Source organism: Scyliorhinus torazame, chromosome 27 (assembly GCF_047496885.1).
Source record: "Scyliorhinus torazame isolate Kashiwa2021f chromosome 27, sScyTor2.1, whole genome shotgun sequence".
NCBI classification, from domain to species: Eukaryota; Metazoa; Chordata; class Chondrichthyes; order Carcharhiniformes; family Scyliorhinidae; genus Scyliorhinus; species Scyliorhinus torazame.
Genome location: NC_092733.1, coordinates 42,687,221 through 42,704,105, shown reverse-complemented (window position 1 = coordinate 42,704,105; position 16,885 = coordinate 42,687,221). Strand labels below are relative to the sequence as shown.

The 16,885-nt window shown below is 53.6% G+C and overlaps 1 protein-coding gene across 1 annotated transcript in view; it reads right to left on the bottom strand.

Moving 5' to 3' along the window:
- Positions 1 to 16,885, bottom strand: part of flcn (folliculin) — a 52,902-nt gene that overhangs the window by 619 nt on the left and 35,398 nt on the right. The window contains exons 8-10 of the mRNA XM_072491041.1: positions 15,606 to 15,719; positions 14,827 to 14,950; positions 13,761 to 13,894 (exon numbers count right to left, since the gene is read on the bottom strand). Coding sequence (XP_072347142.1) covers positions 13,761 to 13,894; positions 14,827 to 14,950; positions 15,606 to 15,719 — 372 coding nt within the window. The remainder of the gene's footprint in view (positions 1 to 13,760; positions 13,895 to 14,826; positions 14,951 to 15,605; positions 15,720 to 16,885) is intronic.

Sequence of the window (16,885 nt, the reverse complement as noted above, 5' to 3'; positions counted from 1 at the left end):
CCATTCCTCTCTCTCTCCCACCCCAAATCTCCCCATTCCCCTCTCTCTCGCTCCCCAATTTCCCATTTCCCTCTCTCTCCCCCAATCTACCCATTCCTCTCTCTCCCTCTCCCCCAAATCTCCTCATTCCCCCCTCTCTCTCTCCCAATCTACACACTCCTCTCTCTCTCTCCACCAATCTGCCCATTCCACTCGCTCTCTCTCTCTCCCTCCCCCAATCGACCCATTCCCCAGCCTCTCTCTCCCCAAACTACCAATTCCTCTCTCTCCTCTCCCCCCTCCAATCTACCCATTCCCCCCTCTCTCTCTCCACCCCCACAATCTCCGCATTACCCTCTCTCTCTCCCCCCCCAATCTCCCCATTACCCTCTCTCTCTCTCTCTCTCTCCCAGTCCTCTCTCTCTCGCTTCCCCCCAATCTCCCTATTCCCCACTCTCTCTCTCTCCCCCCCAATCTCCCCATTCCCCTCTCTCTCCAGGTGCTGGTTTAGCACACTGGGCTAAATCGCTGTCTTTTAAAGCAGACCAAGGCAGGCCAGCAGCACGGTTTAATTCCCGTACCAGCCTCCCCGAACAGGCGCCGGAATGTGGCGACTAGGGGCTTTTCACAGTAACTTCATTGAAGCCTACTCGTGACAATAAGCGATTTTCATTTCATTTCATTTTCTCTCTTTCTCTCTCTCCCTCCCCCAATCTCCCCATTCCCGTCTCTCTCTCTCTCTCTCCCTCCCCCTAACTACCCATTCCCCCCTCTCTCTCTCCCAATCTACCCATTCCCCTCCCTCTCTCTCTCTCTCCCAATCTACCCACCCCCCCCCCTCTCTCTCTCTCTCTCTCGCAATCTACCCATTCCCCTCTCTCGCTCTCTCTCTCTCCCCCAATCTACCCATTCCCCTCTCTCCCCCTCTCTCTCTCTCTCAATCTACCCATTCCCCTCTCTCTCTCTCCCCCAATCTACCCATTCCCCTCTCTCCCTCTCTCTCTCTCTCAATCTACCCATTCCACTCTCTCTCTCTCCCCCCATCTCCCCATTCCCCTCTCTCGCTCTCTCTCCCAATCTACCCATTCCCCTTTCTCTCTCTCCCCCCCCAATCTACCCATTTCCCTCTCTCTCTCTTTCTCCCCCCCCCATCTACCCATTCCCCTCCCTCTCTCTCTCCCCCAATCTCCCCATTCCCCTCTCTCTCTCTTTCTCTCTCTCTCTCCCCCCCAATCTACCCATTCCCCCCCTCTCTCTCCCTCCCCCAATCGAAATGAAATGAATTGAAAATGAAATGAAATGAAAATCGCTTATTGTCACACGTAGGTTTCAAATGAAGTTACTGTGAAAAGCCCCTAGTCGCCACATTCCGGCACCTGTTCGGGGAGGCTGGTACGGGAATCGAACCGTGCTGCTGGCCTGCCTTGGTCTGCTTTAAAAGCCAGCGATTTAGCCCTGTGCTAAACAGCCCCAGAATCTCCACATTCCCCTCTCTCTCTCTCCCCCAATCCCCTCTCTCTCTCCCCCAATCTACCCATTCCCCCCTCTCTCTCTCTCCCAATCTATCCATTCTCCTCTCTATCTCTCAATCTACCCATTCCTCTCTCTCTCTCCCCCCCCCCCCAATCCACCCATTCTCCTCTCTCTCTCTCTCTCAATCTACCCATTCCTCTCTCTCCCCCAATCTACCCCATTACCCTCTCTCTCTCTCCCCCCCAATCTACCCATTCCCCCCCATCTCTCTCTGTCTCTCTCTCTCTCTCCCAATCTACCCATCCCCCTCTCTCTCTCGCCCACTCTCTCTCCCAATCTACCCATCCCCCTCTCTCTCTCGCCCACTATCTCCCCATTCCCCTCTCTCTCCCAATCTCCCCATTCCCCCCTCTCTCTGTCTCCCCCCCACACAGAGTGCTGAATTGGTTTGCACTGAGTGCTGAATTTGGTGCATTTTGAGTGCTATAGTAAGAGTTGGTGACCGAGGAGTATAAGGCTTCATTTTTATCTAAAGTTTAGTCTTTCTTTTATTCAGTTAATTAGCTTAAAAGTTGCTGTTTGGTTTAGAAGAAGGTGAATTGTCAATCAGCTTTAAACAGGCTTCTACCTGTAGGCACTTGCAGCTGGAGCTTGTTAATTAGTTAATTGGATTAGGCCAGTTTTCAGAGGCTAGATTCACAGTATAAAAGTGATCCACTACAGTAAAGGTCTGCACTGAGTGCTGAATTTGGTGCATTTGAGTGCTATAAGTAAGAGTTTGATGACCGAGGGAGTTAGGTGAGGAGGGAGTAAGGTTTCCAACATTTCCGCAAAGAGTGAGAAGAGAGCCAGGAGTTTACAGAAAGTGTAGCTGACTGGGAGCAGAGTCGGAGGGCGGAGATCTAGTTAGTCCACAGGGCAGCTATATTCTATCAGGTAAGAGGGGATGGAGGCTAGGCCAGTTGCATGCTCCTCCTGTAGGATGAGTGGTGAGGGATACCACCGGTGTCCCCGCTGACTATACCTGCGGGAAGTGCACCCAACTTCAGCTCCTCAAAGACCGTGTTAGGGAACTGGAGCTGAAGCTGGATGAACTTCGGATCATCTGGGAGGCAGAGGGGGTGATAGAGAAGAGTTACAGGGAGGTAACCACACCCAAGGTACAGGACAAGAATAGCTGGGTTACAGTCAGGGGAAAAAAAACAAACAGGCAGACAGTGCAGGGATCCCTCATGGCCGTTCCCCTTCAAAACAAGTATACCGTTTTGGATGCTGTTGGGGGGGATGACCTACCGGGGTAAGGCCCTAGCGGCCAGGTCTCTGGCACGGAGTCTGGCTCTGGGGCTCAGAAGGGAAGGGGGGAGAATAGAAAAGCGACAGTTGTAGGAGATTCAATGGTTAGGGGAATAGATAGGAGATTCTGTGGTCGTGAGCGAGACTCCCGGAAGGTATGTTGCCTCCCGGATGCCAGGGCCAGGGATGTCTCGGACCGTGTCTCCAGGATCCTTAAGGGGGAGGGGGAGCAGCCAGAAGTGCACATTGGTACCAACGACGTAGGTAGGAAAAGGGGTGTGGAGGTAATAAATGAGTTTAGGGAGTTAGGCTGGAAGTTAAAAGCCAGGACAGACAGAGTTGTCATCTCTGGTTTGTTGCCGGTGCCACGTGATAGCGAGGCTAGGAATAGGGAGAGAGTGCAGCTGAACACGTGGCTGCAGGAATGGTGTAGGAGGGAGGGCTTCAGGTATTTGGATAATTGGAGCGCATTCTGGGGAAAGTGGGACCTGTACAAGCAGGACGGGTTGCATCTGAACCAGAGGGGCACCAATATCCTGGGAGGGAGATTTTCTAGTACTCTTCGGGAGGGTGTAAACTAATTTGGCGAGGGATGGGAACCGGATGTGTAGTCCAGCAATTAAGGTAGCCGATATTCAGGACGCCAAAGTGTGTAATGAGGCAGTGGGGAAGGGAACACTGACAAAGGAGAGTACTTGCAGGCACGGAGATGGGTTGAAGTGTGTATACTTCAACGCAAGAAGCATCAGGAATAAGGTGGGTGAACTTAAGGCATGGATCGGTACTTGGGACTACGATGTGGTGGCCATCACGGAAACTTGGATAGAAGAGGGGCAGAAATGGTTGTTGGAGGTCCCTGGTTATAGATGTTTCAATAAGATTAGGAGGCTGGTAAAAGAGGGGGGGGCATTGTTAATTAGAGATAGTATAACAGCTGCAGAAAGGCAGTTTGGGGGGGGGGGGGCATTGTTAATTAGAGATAGTATAACAGCTGCAGAAAGGCAGTTTGAGGAGTATCACCCTACTGAGGTAGTATGGGTTGAAGTCAGAAATAGGAAAGGAGCAGTCACCTTGTTAGGAGTTTTCTATAGGCCCCCCAATAGTAGCAGAGATGTGGAGGAACAGATTGGGAAACAGATTTTGGAAAGGTGCAGAAGTCATAGGGTAGTAGTCATGGGTGACTTTAACTTCCCAAACATTGAGTGGAAACTCTTTAGATCAAATAGTTTGGATGGGGTGGTGTTTGTGCAGTGTGTCCAGGAAGCTTTTCTAACACAGTATGTAGATTGTTCTGACCAGAGGAGGGGCAATATTGGATTTAGTACTTGGTAATGAACCAGGGCAAGTGATAGATTTGTTAGTGGGGGAGCATTTTGGAGATAGTGACCACACTTCTGTGACTTTCACTTTAGTAATGGAGAGGGATAGGTGCGTGCAACAGGGCAAGGTTTACAATTGGGGGAAGGGTAAATACGATGTTCGGCCGCATTTGGAGTATTGCGTCCAGTCTGGTCACCGCATTATAGGAAGGACGTGGAGGCTTTGGAGCGGGTGCAGAGGAGATTTACCAGGATGTTGCCTGGTATGGAGGGAAAATCTTATGAGGAAAGGCTGATGGACTTGAGGATGTTTTCGTTGGAGAGAAGGTTAAAAGGAGACTTAATAGAGGCAAACAAAATGATCAGGGGGTTGGATAGGGTGGACAGTGAGAGCCTTCTCCCGTGGATGGAAATGGCTGGCACGAGGGGACATAACTTTAAACTGAGGGGTAATAGATATAGGACAGAGGTCAGAGGTAGGTTCTTTACGCAAAGAGTAGTGAGGCCGTGGAATGCCCTACCTGCAACAGTAGTGAATTCGCCAACATTGAGGGCATTTAAAAGTTTATTGGATAAAACATATGGATGATAATGGCATAGTGTAGGTTAGATGTTTTTTGTTTCGGTGCAACATCGTGGCCGAAGGGCCTGTACTGCGCTGTATTGTTCTATGTTCTATGATGTTGTCAGACAAGAATTGAAGTGCATAAGTTGGGAACATAGGCTGGCAGGGAAGGACACAAGTGAAATGTGGAACTTGTTCAAGGAACAGGTACTACGTGTCCTTGATATGTACGTCCCTGTCAGGCAGGGAAGAGATGGTCGAGTGAGGGAACCATGGTTGACAAGAGAGGTTGAATGTCTTGTTAAGAGGAAAAAGGAGACTTATGTAAGGCTGAGGAAACAAGGTTCAGACAGGGCGTTGGAGGGATACAAGATAGCCAGGAGGGAACTGAAGAAAGGATTAGGAGAGCTAAGAGAGGGCATGAACAATCTTTGGCGGATCAAGGATCAAGGAAAACCCAAGGCCTTTTACACATATGTGAGAAATATGAGAATGACTAGAGCGAGGGTAGGTCCGATCAAGGACAGTAGCGGGAGATTGTGTATTGAGTCTGAAGAGATAGGAGAGGTCTTGAATGAGTACTTTTCTTCTGTATTTACAAATGAGAGGGGCGACATTGTTGGAGAGGACAGTGTGAAACAGACTGGTAAGCTCGAGGAAATACTTGTTAGGAAGGAAGATGTGTTGGGCATTTTGAAAAACCTGAGGATAGACAAGTCCCCCGGGCCTGACGGGATATATCCAAGGATTCTATGGGAAGCAAGAGATGAAATTGCAGAGCCGTTGGCAATTATCTTTTCGTCCTCACTGTCAACAGGGGTGGTACCAGGGGATTGGAGAGTGGCGAATGTTGTGCCCCTGTTCAAAAAAGGAACTAGGGATAACCCTGGGAATTACAGGCCAGTTAGTCTTTCTTCGGTGGTAGGCAAAGTAATGGAAAGGGTACTGAAGGATAGGATTTCTGAGCATCTGGAAAAGACACTGCTTGATTAGAGATAGTCAGCACGGATTTGTGAGGGGTAGGTCTTGCCCTACAAATCTTATTGAATTCTTTGAGGAGGTGACCAAGCATGTGGATGAAGGTAAAGCAGTGGATGTAGTGTACATGGATTTTAGTAAGGCATTTGATAAAGTTCCCCATGGTAGGCTTCTGCACAAAGTAAGGAGGCATGGGATAGTGGGAAATTTGGCCAGTTGGATAACGAACTGGCTAACCGATAGAAGTCAGAGAGTGATGGTGGATGGCAAATATTCAGCCTGGATCCCAGTTACCAGTGGTGTACCGCAGGGATCAGTTCTGGGTCCTCTGCTGTTTGTGATTTTCATTAATGACTTGGATGAGGGAGTTGAAGGGTGGGTCAGTAAATTTGCAGACGATACGAAGATTGGTGGGGTTGTGGATAGTAAGGAGGGCTGTTGTCGGCTGCAAAGAGACATAGATAGGATGCAGAGCTGGGCTGAGAAGTGGCAGATGGAGTTTAACCCTGAAAAGTGAGGTTGTCCATTTTGGAAGGACAAATATGAATGCAGAATACAGGGTTCACGGTAGAGTTCTTGGCATTGTGGAGGAGCAGAGAGACCTTGGGGTCTATGTTCATACATCTTTGAAAGTTGCCACTCAAGTGGATAGAGCTGTGAAGAAGGCCTATGGTGTGCTCGCGTTCATTAACAGAGGGATTGAATTTAAGAGCCGTGAGGTGATGATGCAGCTGTACAAAACTTTGGTAAGGCCACATTTGGAGTACTGTGTACAGTTCTGTTCGCCTCATTTTAGGAAGGATGTGGAAGCTCTGGAAAAGGTGCAAAGAAGATTTACCAGGATGTTGCCTGGAATGGAGAGTAGGTCTTACGAGGAAAGGTTGAGGGTGCTAGGCCTTTTCTCATTAGAACGGAGAAGGATGAGGGGGCGACTTGATAGAGGTTTATAAGATGATCAGGGGAATAGATAGAGTAGACAGTCAGAGACTTTTTCCCCGGGTGGAACAAACCATTACAAGGGGACATGAATTTAAGGTGAAAGGTGGAATATATAGGAGGGATATCAGAGGTAGGTTCTTTACCCAGAGAGTAGTGGGGGCATGGAATGCACTGCCTGTGGAAGTAGTTGAGTCGGAAACATTAGGGACCTTCAAGCAGCTATTGGATAGGTATATGGATTACGGTAAAATGATATAGTGTAGATTTATTTGTTCTTAAGGGCAAGCACGGTAGCATTGTGGATAGCACAATTGCTTCACAGCTCCAGGGTCCCAGGTTCGATTCCGGCTGGGGGTCACTGTCTGTGTGGAGTCTGCACATCCTCCCAGTGTCTGCGTGGGTTTCCTCCGGGTGATCCGGTTTCCTCCCACAGTCGAAAGATGTTCAGGGTAGGTGGATTGGCCATGATAAATTGCCCATAGTGTCCAAAATTGCCCTTGGTGTTGGGTGGAGGTGTTGAGTTTGGGTAGGGTGCTCTTTACAAGAGCCGGTGCAGACTCAGGGGGCCGAATGGCCTCCTTCTGCACTGTAAATTCAATGATAATCTATGATTAATCTAGGACAAAGGTTGGCACAACATCGTGGGCCGAAGGGCCTGTTCTGTGCTGTATTTTCTATGTTACTATGTTCAAACTAACCATTCCCCTTTCTCTCTCTCTCTCCCCACAATCTACCCATTCCCCTCTCTCTCTCTCTCCCAGTCTCCCCATTCCCCTCTCTCTCTCTCCGCCCCCCCAATCTACCCATTCCCTTCTCTCTCTCCCCCCAATCTCCCTATTCCACAACTCTCTTCCCCCCAATCTACCCATTCCCACTCTCTCTCTCTCTCTCACTCATCCCCCAATCTACCCATTCCCCCCTCTCTCTCTCCCCTCCCCCAATCTCCCCATTCCCCTCTCTGTCCCAGTCTCCCCATTCCCCCTCTCTCTTCCCTCTCCCCCCAATCTACCCATTCCCCTCTCTCTCCTCCAATCTACCCATTCCCCTCTCCGCTCTCTCTCCCCCCCCAATCTACCCATCCCCCTCTCTTTATCCTCTCTCACACATCTCCCCCAATCTACCCATTCCCTCTCTCTCTCTCTCTCGTCCCCCAATCTACCCATTCCCCCCCCTCTCTATCTCTCCCCAATATAACCAGCCCCGTCTCTCTTTCTCTCCCCCACAATCTACCCGTTCCCCTCTCTCTCTCCCCAATCTACCCATTCCCCTCTCTCTCTCCCCAATCTACCCGTTCCCCTCTCTCTCTCCCCAATCTACCCATTCCCCTCTCTCGCCCTCCCCCCAATCTACCCATCCCCCCTCTCTCTCCTCTCCCCCTCAATCTACCCATCCCCCCCTCTCTCCCCCTCCTCCCAATCTACCCATCCCCCCTCGCTCTCTCTCGCCCCCAAACTATCCATCCCCTCTCTCTCTCTCCCCCAATCTACTCATCCCCCTCTCTCTCCCCCAATCTACCAATTCCCTCTCTGCCTCCCCAATCTACCCATCGCCCTCTCTCTCCCCCAGTCTCCCCCATTCCCCTCTCTCTCTCCCTCGCTAATCTGCCCATTCCCTTCTCTCTCTCACCCCCAATCTCCCCATTCCCCACTCTCTCTTTCCCTCCCCCAATCTACCGATTCCCCTCTATCTCTCTCTCCCCCCAATCTCCCACTCTCACTCTACCCCTCCCACAATCCCCTCTGTCCCATTCTCCCCATTCCCTCCTCTCTCTCCCCTTCCCCCAATCTCCCCATTCCTTCTCTCTCCCCCTCCCAATCTCCCCATTCCCCTCTCCCTCTCCCCCCCCCCCCAATCTACCATCCCCCTCTCTATCTCTCTCCCCCCCAAACACCCCTTTCCTCTCTCTCCCGCAATCCACCCATTCCCCTCTCTCTCTCTCTCTCGCCCCCAAACTATCCATCCCCTCTCTCTCTCCCCCAATCTACCCATCCCCTCTCTCTCTATCTCCCCAATCTACCCATTCCCCCTCTCTCTCTCTCCCCCAATCTACCCATCCCCTCTCTCTCTCTCCCCCAATCTACCCATTCCCCTCTCTCTCTCACCCTCCCCCAATCTACCCCATTCCCCCCTCTCTCTCCCTCTCCCCCAATCTACCCATTCCCTCTCTCTCTCCACTCTCCCCCCAATCTATCCATTCCCCCTCTCTCTCTCTATCCCCCCAATCTATCTTCCCCCTCTCTCTCGCCCCCACCCCAATCTACCCATTCCTCTGTCTCTCTCTTTCTTCCCCCAATATACCCAGCCCCCGTCTCTCTTTCTCTCCCCCCAATCTACCCATTCCCCTCTCTCTCTCTCCCCCTTCCCCCAATCTACCCATTCCCCCCTCTTACTCTCTCTCCCCCAATCTACCCATTCCCCTCTCTCTCTCTCTCTCTCCCCCAATCTACCCATTCCCTCCCCTCTCTCTCCCAATCTACGCATTCCTCTCTCTCCCTCTCCCCCCCCCCAATCTACCCATTCCTCTCTCTCTCTCTCTCTCTTCCAATCTACCCATTGCCCCCTCTCTCTCCTCTCTCCCAATCTCCGCATTCCCCTCTTGCTCTCTCTCCCCCAATCTACCCATTGCCCTCACTATCTCTCTCCCCCCAATCTATCCATTCCTCCCTCTCTCTCTCCCCCAATTTCCCATTCCCCCTCTCTCTCTCCCCCAATCTACGAATTCCTCTCTCTCCCCCCCAATCTCCCCATTCCCCCCTCTTGCTCTCTCCCCAATCTACCCTATCGTTTCTCTCTCTCTCTCCACCAACCTACCCATTCCTCTCTCTCTCCCTCATTCTCCCCATTCCCATCTCTCTCCCCCAATCTACCCATTCCCTCTCTCTCTCTCTCTCTCCCCCAATCTACCCATTCCTCTCTCTCTCCTCAATCTCCCCATTCCCATCTCTCTCCCCAATCTACCCATTTCCCTCTCTCTCTCTCTCTCCCCCAATCTACCCATTTCCCTCTCTCTCTCTCTCTCTCCCCCTCCCCCAATCTCCCCATTCCCATCTCTCTCCCCCAATCTACCCATTTCCCTCTCTCTCTCTCTCTCCCCCCCATCTACCCATTCCCCTCTCTCTCTCTCTCTCCCCCAATCTACCCATTCCCCTCTCTCGTTCTTCCCCTCCCCCATCCACTCTCTGTCCCAGTCTCCCCATTCCCCCCTCTCTCTCTCCCCCTCCCCAAGCTCCCCATTCCCCTCTCTCTCCCCCTCCCCACCAATCTACCCATTCCCCTCTCTCCCTCTCCACCCCCCCCAATCTACCATCCCCCTCTCTCTATCTCTCTCTCCCCCCCAAACACCCCTTTCCTCTCCCTCTTCCTCTCTCCCGCAAACCACCCATTCCCCCCCACTCTCGCTCTCGCCCCCCAAACTATCCATCCCCTCTCTCTCTCCCCCAATCTACCCATCCCCTCTCTCTCTCTCTCTCTCCCCCAATCTACCCATTCCCCCCCCTCTCTCTCCCTCACCCCCAATCTACCCATTCCCCCCTCTCTCTCCCTCTCCCCCAATCTATCCATTCCCCCCTCTCTCTCTCCCTCTCCCCCAATCTACCCACACCCCCCCTCTCTCTCTAACCCCCCAATCTTTCTTCCCCCTCTCTCTCTCCCCCACCCCAATCTACCCATTCCTCTGTCTCTCTCTCTCCCCCCAATATACCCAGCCCCGACTCTCTTTCTCTCCCCCCCCCAATCTACCTGTTCCCCTCTCTCTCTCTCTCCCCCAATCTCCCCATTCCCCCCACTCGATCTCTCCCCAATCTACCCTATTGTTTCTCTCTCTCTCTCCACCAATCTACCCATTCCTCTCCCTCTCTCTCTCCCCCAATCTACCCATTCCTCTGTCTCTCTCTCTCTCTCCCCAATATACCCAGCCCCGTCTCTCTTTCGCTCCCCCCCCCCAATCTACCCATTCCCCTCTCTCTCCCTTATCTACCCATTCCCCTCCCTCGCCCTCCCCCCAATCTACCCATCCCCCCTCTCTCTCTCTCCCCCTCAATCTACCCATCCCCCCTCTCTCCCCCTCCCCCCAATCTACCCACCCTCCTCTCTCTCTCTCCCCCAATCTCCCCATTCCCCCCTCTTGCTCTCTCCCCAATCTACCCGATCGTTTCTCTCTCTCTCTCCACCAATCTACCCTTTCCTCTCTCTCTCTCCCCCAATCTACCCATTTATCTCTCTCTCTCTCCTAATCTACCCATTCCATCTCTCTCCCCCAATCTATCCATCCCCTCTCTCTCTCTCTCTCTCCCCCAATCTACTCATCCCCCTCTCTCTCTCTCCCCAATATACCCAGCCCCGTCTCTTTTTCTCCCTCCCCCCACAATCTACCCGTTCCCCTCTCTCTCTCCCCAATCTACCCATCCCTCTCTCTCTCTCTCTCCCCCAATCTACTCATCCCCCTTCTCTCTCTCTCTCCCCAATATACCCAGCCCCGTCTCTCTTTTCTCTCCCCCCACAATCTACCCGTTCCCCTCTCTCTCCCCAATCTACCCATCCCCTCTCTCTCTCTCTCTCCCCCAATCTACCCATCGCCTCTCTCTCCCCCAGTCTCCCCCATTCCCCTCTCTCTCTCCCTCGCTAATCTGCCATTCCCTTCTCTCCTCTCACCCCCAATCTCCCTATTCCCCACTCTCTCTCTTTCCCTCCCCCAATCTACCGAATCCCCTCTCTCTCTCTCTCTCTCCCCCCCAATCCACCATTCCCCCCTCTCTCTCTCTCTCTCCCCCCAATCTCCCCACTCTCTCTCTCCCTCCCCAATCTACCTGTTCCCTTCTCTCTCTCACTCTCCCCCAAGCTACCCATTCCCCTCTCTCTCTCCCCAATCTACCCATTCCCCTCTCTCTCTCTCCCCTTCTCCCAATCTACCCATCCCCCTCTCTCTCTCTCTCCCCCTCAATCTACCCATCCCCTCTCTCTCTCTCTCCCCCCCCAATCTACCCATCCCCCCTCTCTCTCTCTCTCCCCCTCAATCTACCCATTCCCCCCTCTCTCTCTCCCAATCTACGCATTCCTCTCTCTCCCAATCTACGCATTCCTCTCTCTCCCAATCTACGCATTCCTCTCTGTCTCTCTCCCAATCTCCGCATTCCCCCCTCGCTCTCTTTCCACCAATCTACCCATTCCCATCTCTCTCCCCCAATCTACCCCATTCCCCTCTCTCTCTCTCTCTCAATCTACCCATTCCCCTCGCTCTCTCTCCCTCCCCAATCTACTCATTCCCCTCTCTCTCTCTCTCCCCCCCCAATCTACCCATTCCCCTCTCTCTTACTCTCTCCCCCAATCTACCCATTCCCCCCTCTCTCTCTTCCCCTCCCCCAATCCCCTCTCTGACCCAGTCTCCCATTCCCCCCCTCTCTCTCTCCCCGTCCCCAATCTCCCCATTCCCCCCTCTCTCCCCCCCCCCCACCAATCTGCCCATTCCCCTCTCTCCATCTCTCTCTCTCCCCCCCAAACACCCCTTTCCTCTCTCTCTCTTCCTCTCTCTCCAGCTAATCCACCCATTCCCCCCCCTCTCTCTCACGCCCCCAAACTACCCATCCCCTCTCTCTCTCCCCCAATCTACCCATCCCCTCTCTCTCTCTCTCTCTCTCTCTCTCCCCCAATCTACCAATTCTCTCTCTCTCTCTCTCTCTCTCCCAATCTACCCATTCCCCCCTCTCTCTCTCTCCCCCAATCTACCCATTCCCCTCTCTCTCTCCCCCAATCTACCCATTTCCCCCCTCTCTCTCCCTCTGTCCCTCTCCCCCAATCTACCCATTCCCTCCTCTCCTCCTCTCCCTCTCCCCCAATCTACCCATTCCCCCCTCTCTCTCTCTCCCAGTCTACGCATTCCTCTCTCTCCCTCCCCCCCCCCAATCTACCCATTCCCCTCTTTCTCTCTCCCAATCTACCCATTCCCCTCTCTCTCTCCCTCCCCCAATCTACCATTTCCCCCCCTCTCTCTCCCTCTCCCCAATCTACCCATTCCCCTCTCCCTCTCCCCCCACTCCAATCTACCCATTCCCCTCTCTCTCTCCCTCTCCCCAATCTACCCATTCCCCCCGTTCTCTCTCTTCCCCAATCTCCCCATTCCCTCACTGTCTCTCTCTCACTGTCTCTCTCTCACTGTCTCTCTCTCACTGTCTGTCTCTCTCTCACTGTCTGTCTCTCTCTCACTGTCTCTCTCTCTCTCACTGTCTCTCTCTCTCTCACTGTCTCTCTCTCTCTCACTGTCTCTCTCTCTCTCACTGTCTCTCTCTCTCACTGTCTCTCTCTCTCACTGTCTCTCTCTCTCACTGTCTCTCTCTCTCACTGTCTCTCTCTCTCACTGTCTCTCTCTCTCCCGGAACTTTCCCACACATGGAACGTCTCCACATTTGATGATGTTCGCTGAAAATCCCCCAAATTTTCTCAGTCCATCCCTCTCCTCCCTGACCCCTTTTCCCGGCCAATCACCAACTGCTTTGAGAAACTCCTCGAATTCCTGGCGTAAAGACGTCCCCAATCTCCCCCTCCCGCCGCCAATCACTGAAACCTCTCTGGCGCCCCGCCCGAGGCGCTGTGACCTCAGATGTTTAGGTTGGGTAAATTGCCCCCGAGCATGAGGTTACTGGAATAGGGCAGGGGGTGGGGCCGGGTAGGGTGCTCTTTCGAAGGATCGGTGCTGACTCGATGGGCCAAATGTCCTCCTGTAGAGATTCTGTGATCTCTGAATGAGCGAGGTTGAGTAGATTAGGATTATTTTCATTAGAAAGACGGATGTTGAGGGGGGACCTCATTGAGGTCTACAAAATCATGAGAGGTATCGACAGGGTGGATAGCAAGAAGCTTTTTCCCAGAGTGGGGGACTCAATTACTTGGGTCACAAGTTCAAGGTGAGACGGGAAACGTTTAAGGGAGATGTGCGTGGCAGGTTCTTTACACAGAGGGTGGTGGGTGCCTGGAATGCATTGCTAGTGGAGGTGGTAGAGGCGGGCACGATAGCGTCATTTAAGATGTATCCACACAGAACCATGAACGGACAGGGAGCAGAGGGATACAGATCCTTAGAAAATAGGCGACAGTTTTATATAGAGGATCTGGACCGGCGCAGGCTGGGAGGGCCGAAGGGCCTGTTCCTGTGCTTTAATTTTTCTTTGTTCTCTTTTCTTCTTTGAACCTCTGCCCTTTGCCCCCACCTCTTCCTGACCTACCTCGGTCGGGTCACCACGGGGCTCCCACTGCTCACAAACAAACTCGTATCTTCCCAGGGCTTCCTCGTCTGTGAAGGCAGCAGGACCGAGCGAGGGTCGAGGCAGCGACCGGACATCGACCAGGACGCAGAACTCTGAAACGAGAAACCACAACATGGCCATCACTCTGGGAGTCGTGTTTCACCGACTGACCCCTGACCCTGTCCAGAGGTCATGGACTGAACCTGACCCCATCCAGGGAGGGCACAAGGTCATGGACCCCCAACCAAAGAGGAAGGGCCAAATGTCACCCACTATGCCCTGACCCCCATCACAGGGGAGGGTCAAAGGTCACCCACCGTGCCCCGGCCACATCTGGGGAGGGTTGACCACATGGCCCATCGAATCTGCTCCACCATTTAATGTGATTCAAGTCCATTTCTCCCCACTCCCTGTATCCCATAATTCCCGGAGAGTCCAAAGATATTCAAAGGCAGCTTCCTGCCAAACCCCTTCCAATCCTGTCCGTCTCAGCGAGGCTGCCGCTTATATTTCCAAACTCTGCAGAATATCCACCCAGTTTACTCATCGTAGAACCCCCCACCCCACCCAACCCCCCCCGCACCCCCCACCCTACCCGCCCACCCCCACCCAACCCACCCCCACCCAACCCCCCACCCCCCCACCCAAACCACCCCCCCCACCCCACCCAACCCCCCCGCACCCCCACCCCCACCCAACCCCCCAACCCCCCCACCTCACCCCAACCCCCCAACCCAACCCACCCCCCACCCAACCCCCCCCACCCAACCCCCGCCAACCCCCCCCACCCACCCAGTCCACTCCCACCCCACCCTACCCGCCCATCCCCACCCAACCCACCCCACCCCCACCCAACCCCCCACCCCCCCACCCAACCCACCCCCACCTCACCCCAACCCCCCCCCACCCAAACCCCCCCACCCACCCCCCCACCCACCCAGTCCACTCCCACCCCCACCCAACCCCCCCACCTAACCCACCCGCACCCCCCCACCCCCCCACCCAACCCCCCCCACCCAACCCAACCCCCCACCCCACCACTCACCGGAGGAGGCGATGTGAGGTGGGATGTGGACTGCCGGCCCCAGGCCCAGGAAGTTACAGCGGTACGCTTCCTCATAGGCCTCGTTGTACGGGATCTTTCTCACGCACCCCACAGGGAGCATAGTCTGAGGGGAGAAGGGGGGGGGGGGGGGGGGGGGGGGGGGAGAAAGAGAAAAGAGAGCAGAAATTAGCCAACTCAAACCAGACACGGACAATCCAGTCCATCAAACTCCCAACAACAAATTACACCCCCTCCCCAGGTACAGCACGAGTTTAGATACAGAGTAAAGCTCCCTCTACACTGTCCCCATCAAACACTCCCAGGACAGGTACAGCACTGGGTTAGATACAGAGTAAAGCTCCCTCTACACTGCCCCATCAAACACTGCCAGGACAGGTACAGCACGGGATTAGATACCGAGTAAAGCTCCCTCTACACTGCCCCATCAAACACTGCCAGGACAGGTACAGCACGGGATTAGATACCGAGTAAAGCTCCCTCTACACTGTCCCCATCAAACACTCCCAGGACAGTTACAGCACGGGGTTAGATACAGAGTAAAGCTCCCTCTACACTGTCCCCATCAAACACTCCCAGGACAGGTACAGCACTGGGTTAGATACAGAGTAAAGCTCCCTCTACATAGTCCCCATCAAACACTCCCAGGACAGGTATAGCATGGGGTTAGATACAGAGTAAAGCTCCCTCTACACTGGCCCCATCAAACACTCCCAGGACAGGTATAGCATGGGGTTAGATACAGACTGCATCGTGCTCACCATTAGAATGTCAATTGCTGATTGGATGAGCTCCCGGTTTGTCCCTCTCCAGATCACCTGATTACCCATCAGCACATGCCAGGCCAGCACTCGGAATGAGGAGGGTCCCAGCACCTGAGAGAGAGGGTCAGACACATTCGACAGACTTGCGGCAAGCAATGGGGTCAGGAGAGAGGGGGTGGGGGGGGAATGTGGGAGGTTAATCATCAAACATCCCTCAGCCCAACAGATGGCCCTTTTAATCGAGCTCTCAATAAACCTTGTGTAGAACAAAGGACAAAGAAAAGTACAGCACGGGGACAGGCCCTTCGGCCCGCCAAGCCTGTACTCGGTGAATGACTCAGTTCTAGGGAGCATCTTAATGGAAAGATAGAGAGATGGAGCGGAGAGGTTTGGGGAGGGGTGGGGGTGGAATTCCAGAGCTTGGAGCCCCCTCAGGGCAGCAGAAGGCACGGCCGCCAATGGCAGGACCACGGAAATGGGGGGATGCTCGAGGGGCCGGAATCTGAGGAGCGCAGAGACCCCGGGGGGCTGTAGGAGGTCACAGAGATAGGGAGGGAGGGAGGATGAGAATTTGGAATTGGAGGGTTTATCAGACCAGAGGTCAGTGTGGGTCAACGAGCACAGGGAGAGGGTGAGGGGCAATTCGGAGAAGGTTAGGATACGGATGGAGATTTTTGGATAAGCTGAAGGTAACAAAGGGCGCAGACGACTGGTTTGGAGGTGAACCTCCAGGTGGTGGGGTTCCCAGGTATCTGATGCTCTTGTTCTTCCAGATGGTAGTCGCCGTGGGTTTGGAAGGTGCTGCCTAAGGAACCTTGGTGAGTTGCTGCAGTGCATCTTGTAGATGGTACACACGGCTGCTACTGTTTGTAGGTGGTGGAGGGTTTGAACGTTTGTGGAAGGGGGAGCAATCAAGCGGGCTGCTTTGTCCTGGATGGTGTCGAGCTTCGAATGTTTTTGGAGCCGCACTCATCCAGGCAAGTGGAGAGTATTCCAGTATACTCCTGACTTGTGCCTTGTAGATGGTGGACAGGCTTTGGGGGAGTCAGGAGGTAAGTTACTCTTCGCAGGATTCCCAGCCTCTGACCTGCTCTGGTAGCCACAGTATTAATGTGGCTGAGACCAGTTCAGTTTCTGATCAATGGTAACCCCCAGGATGTCGATTGAGGTGGGATGGGGGGATTCAGTGAAGTGTTTTCAGAGGGAAACACACTTGAATAATGTGCCTATGTTTGCTGGTGATAGCTAGCTGGGAGGGAAGGGGCACCCCGAGAGAG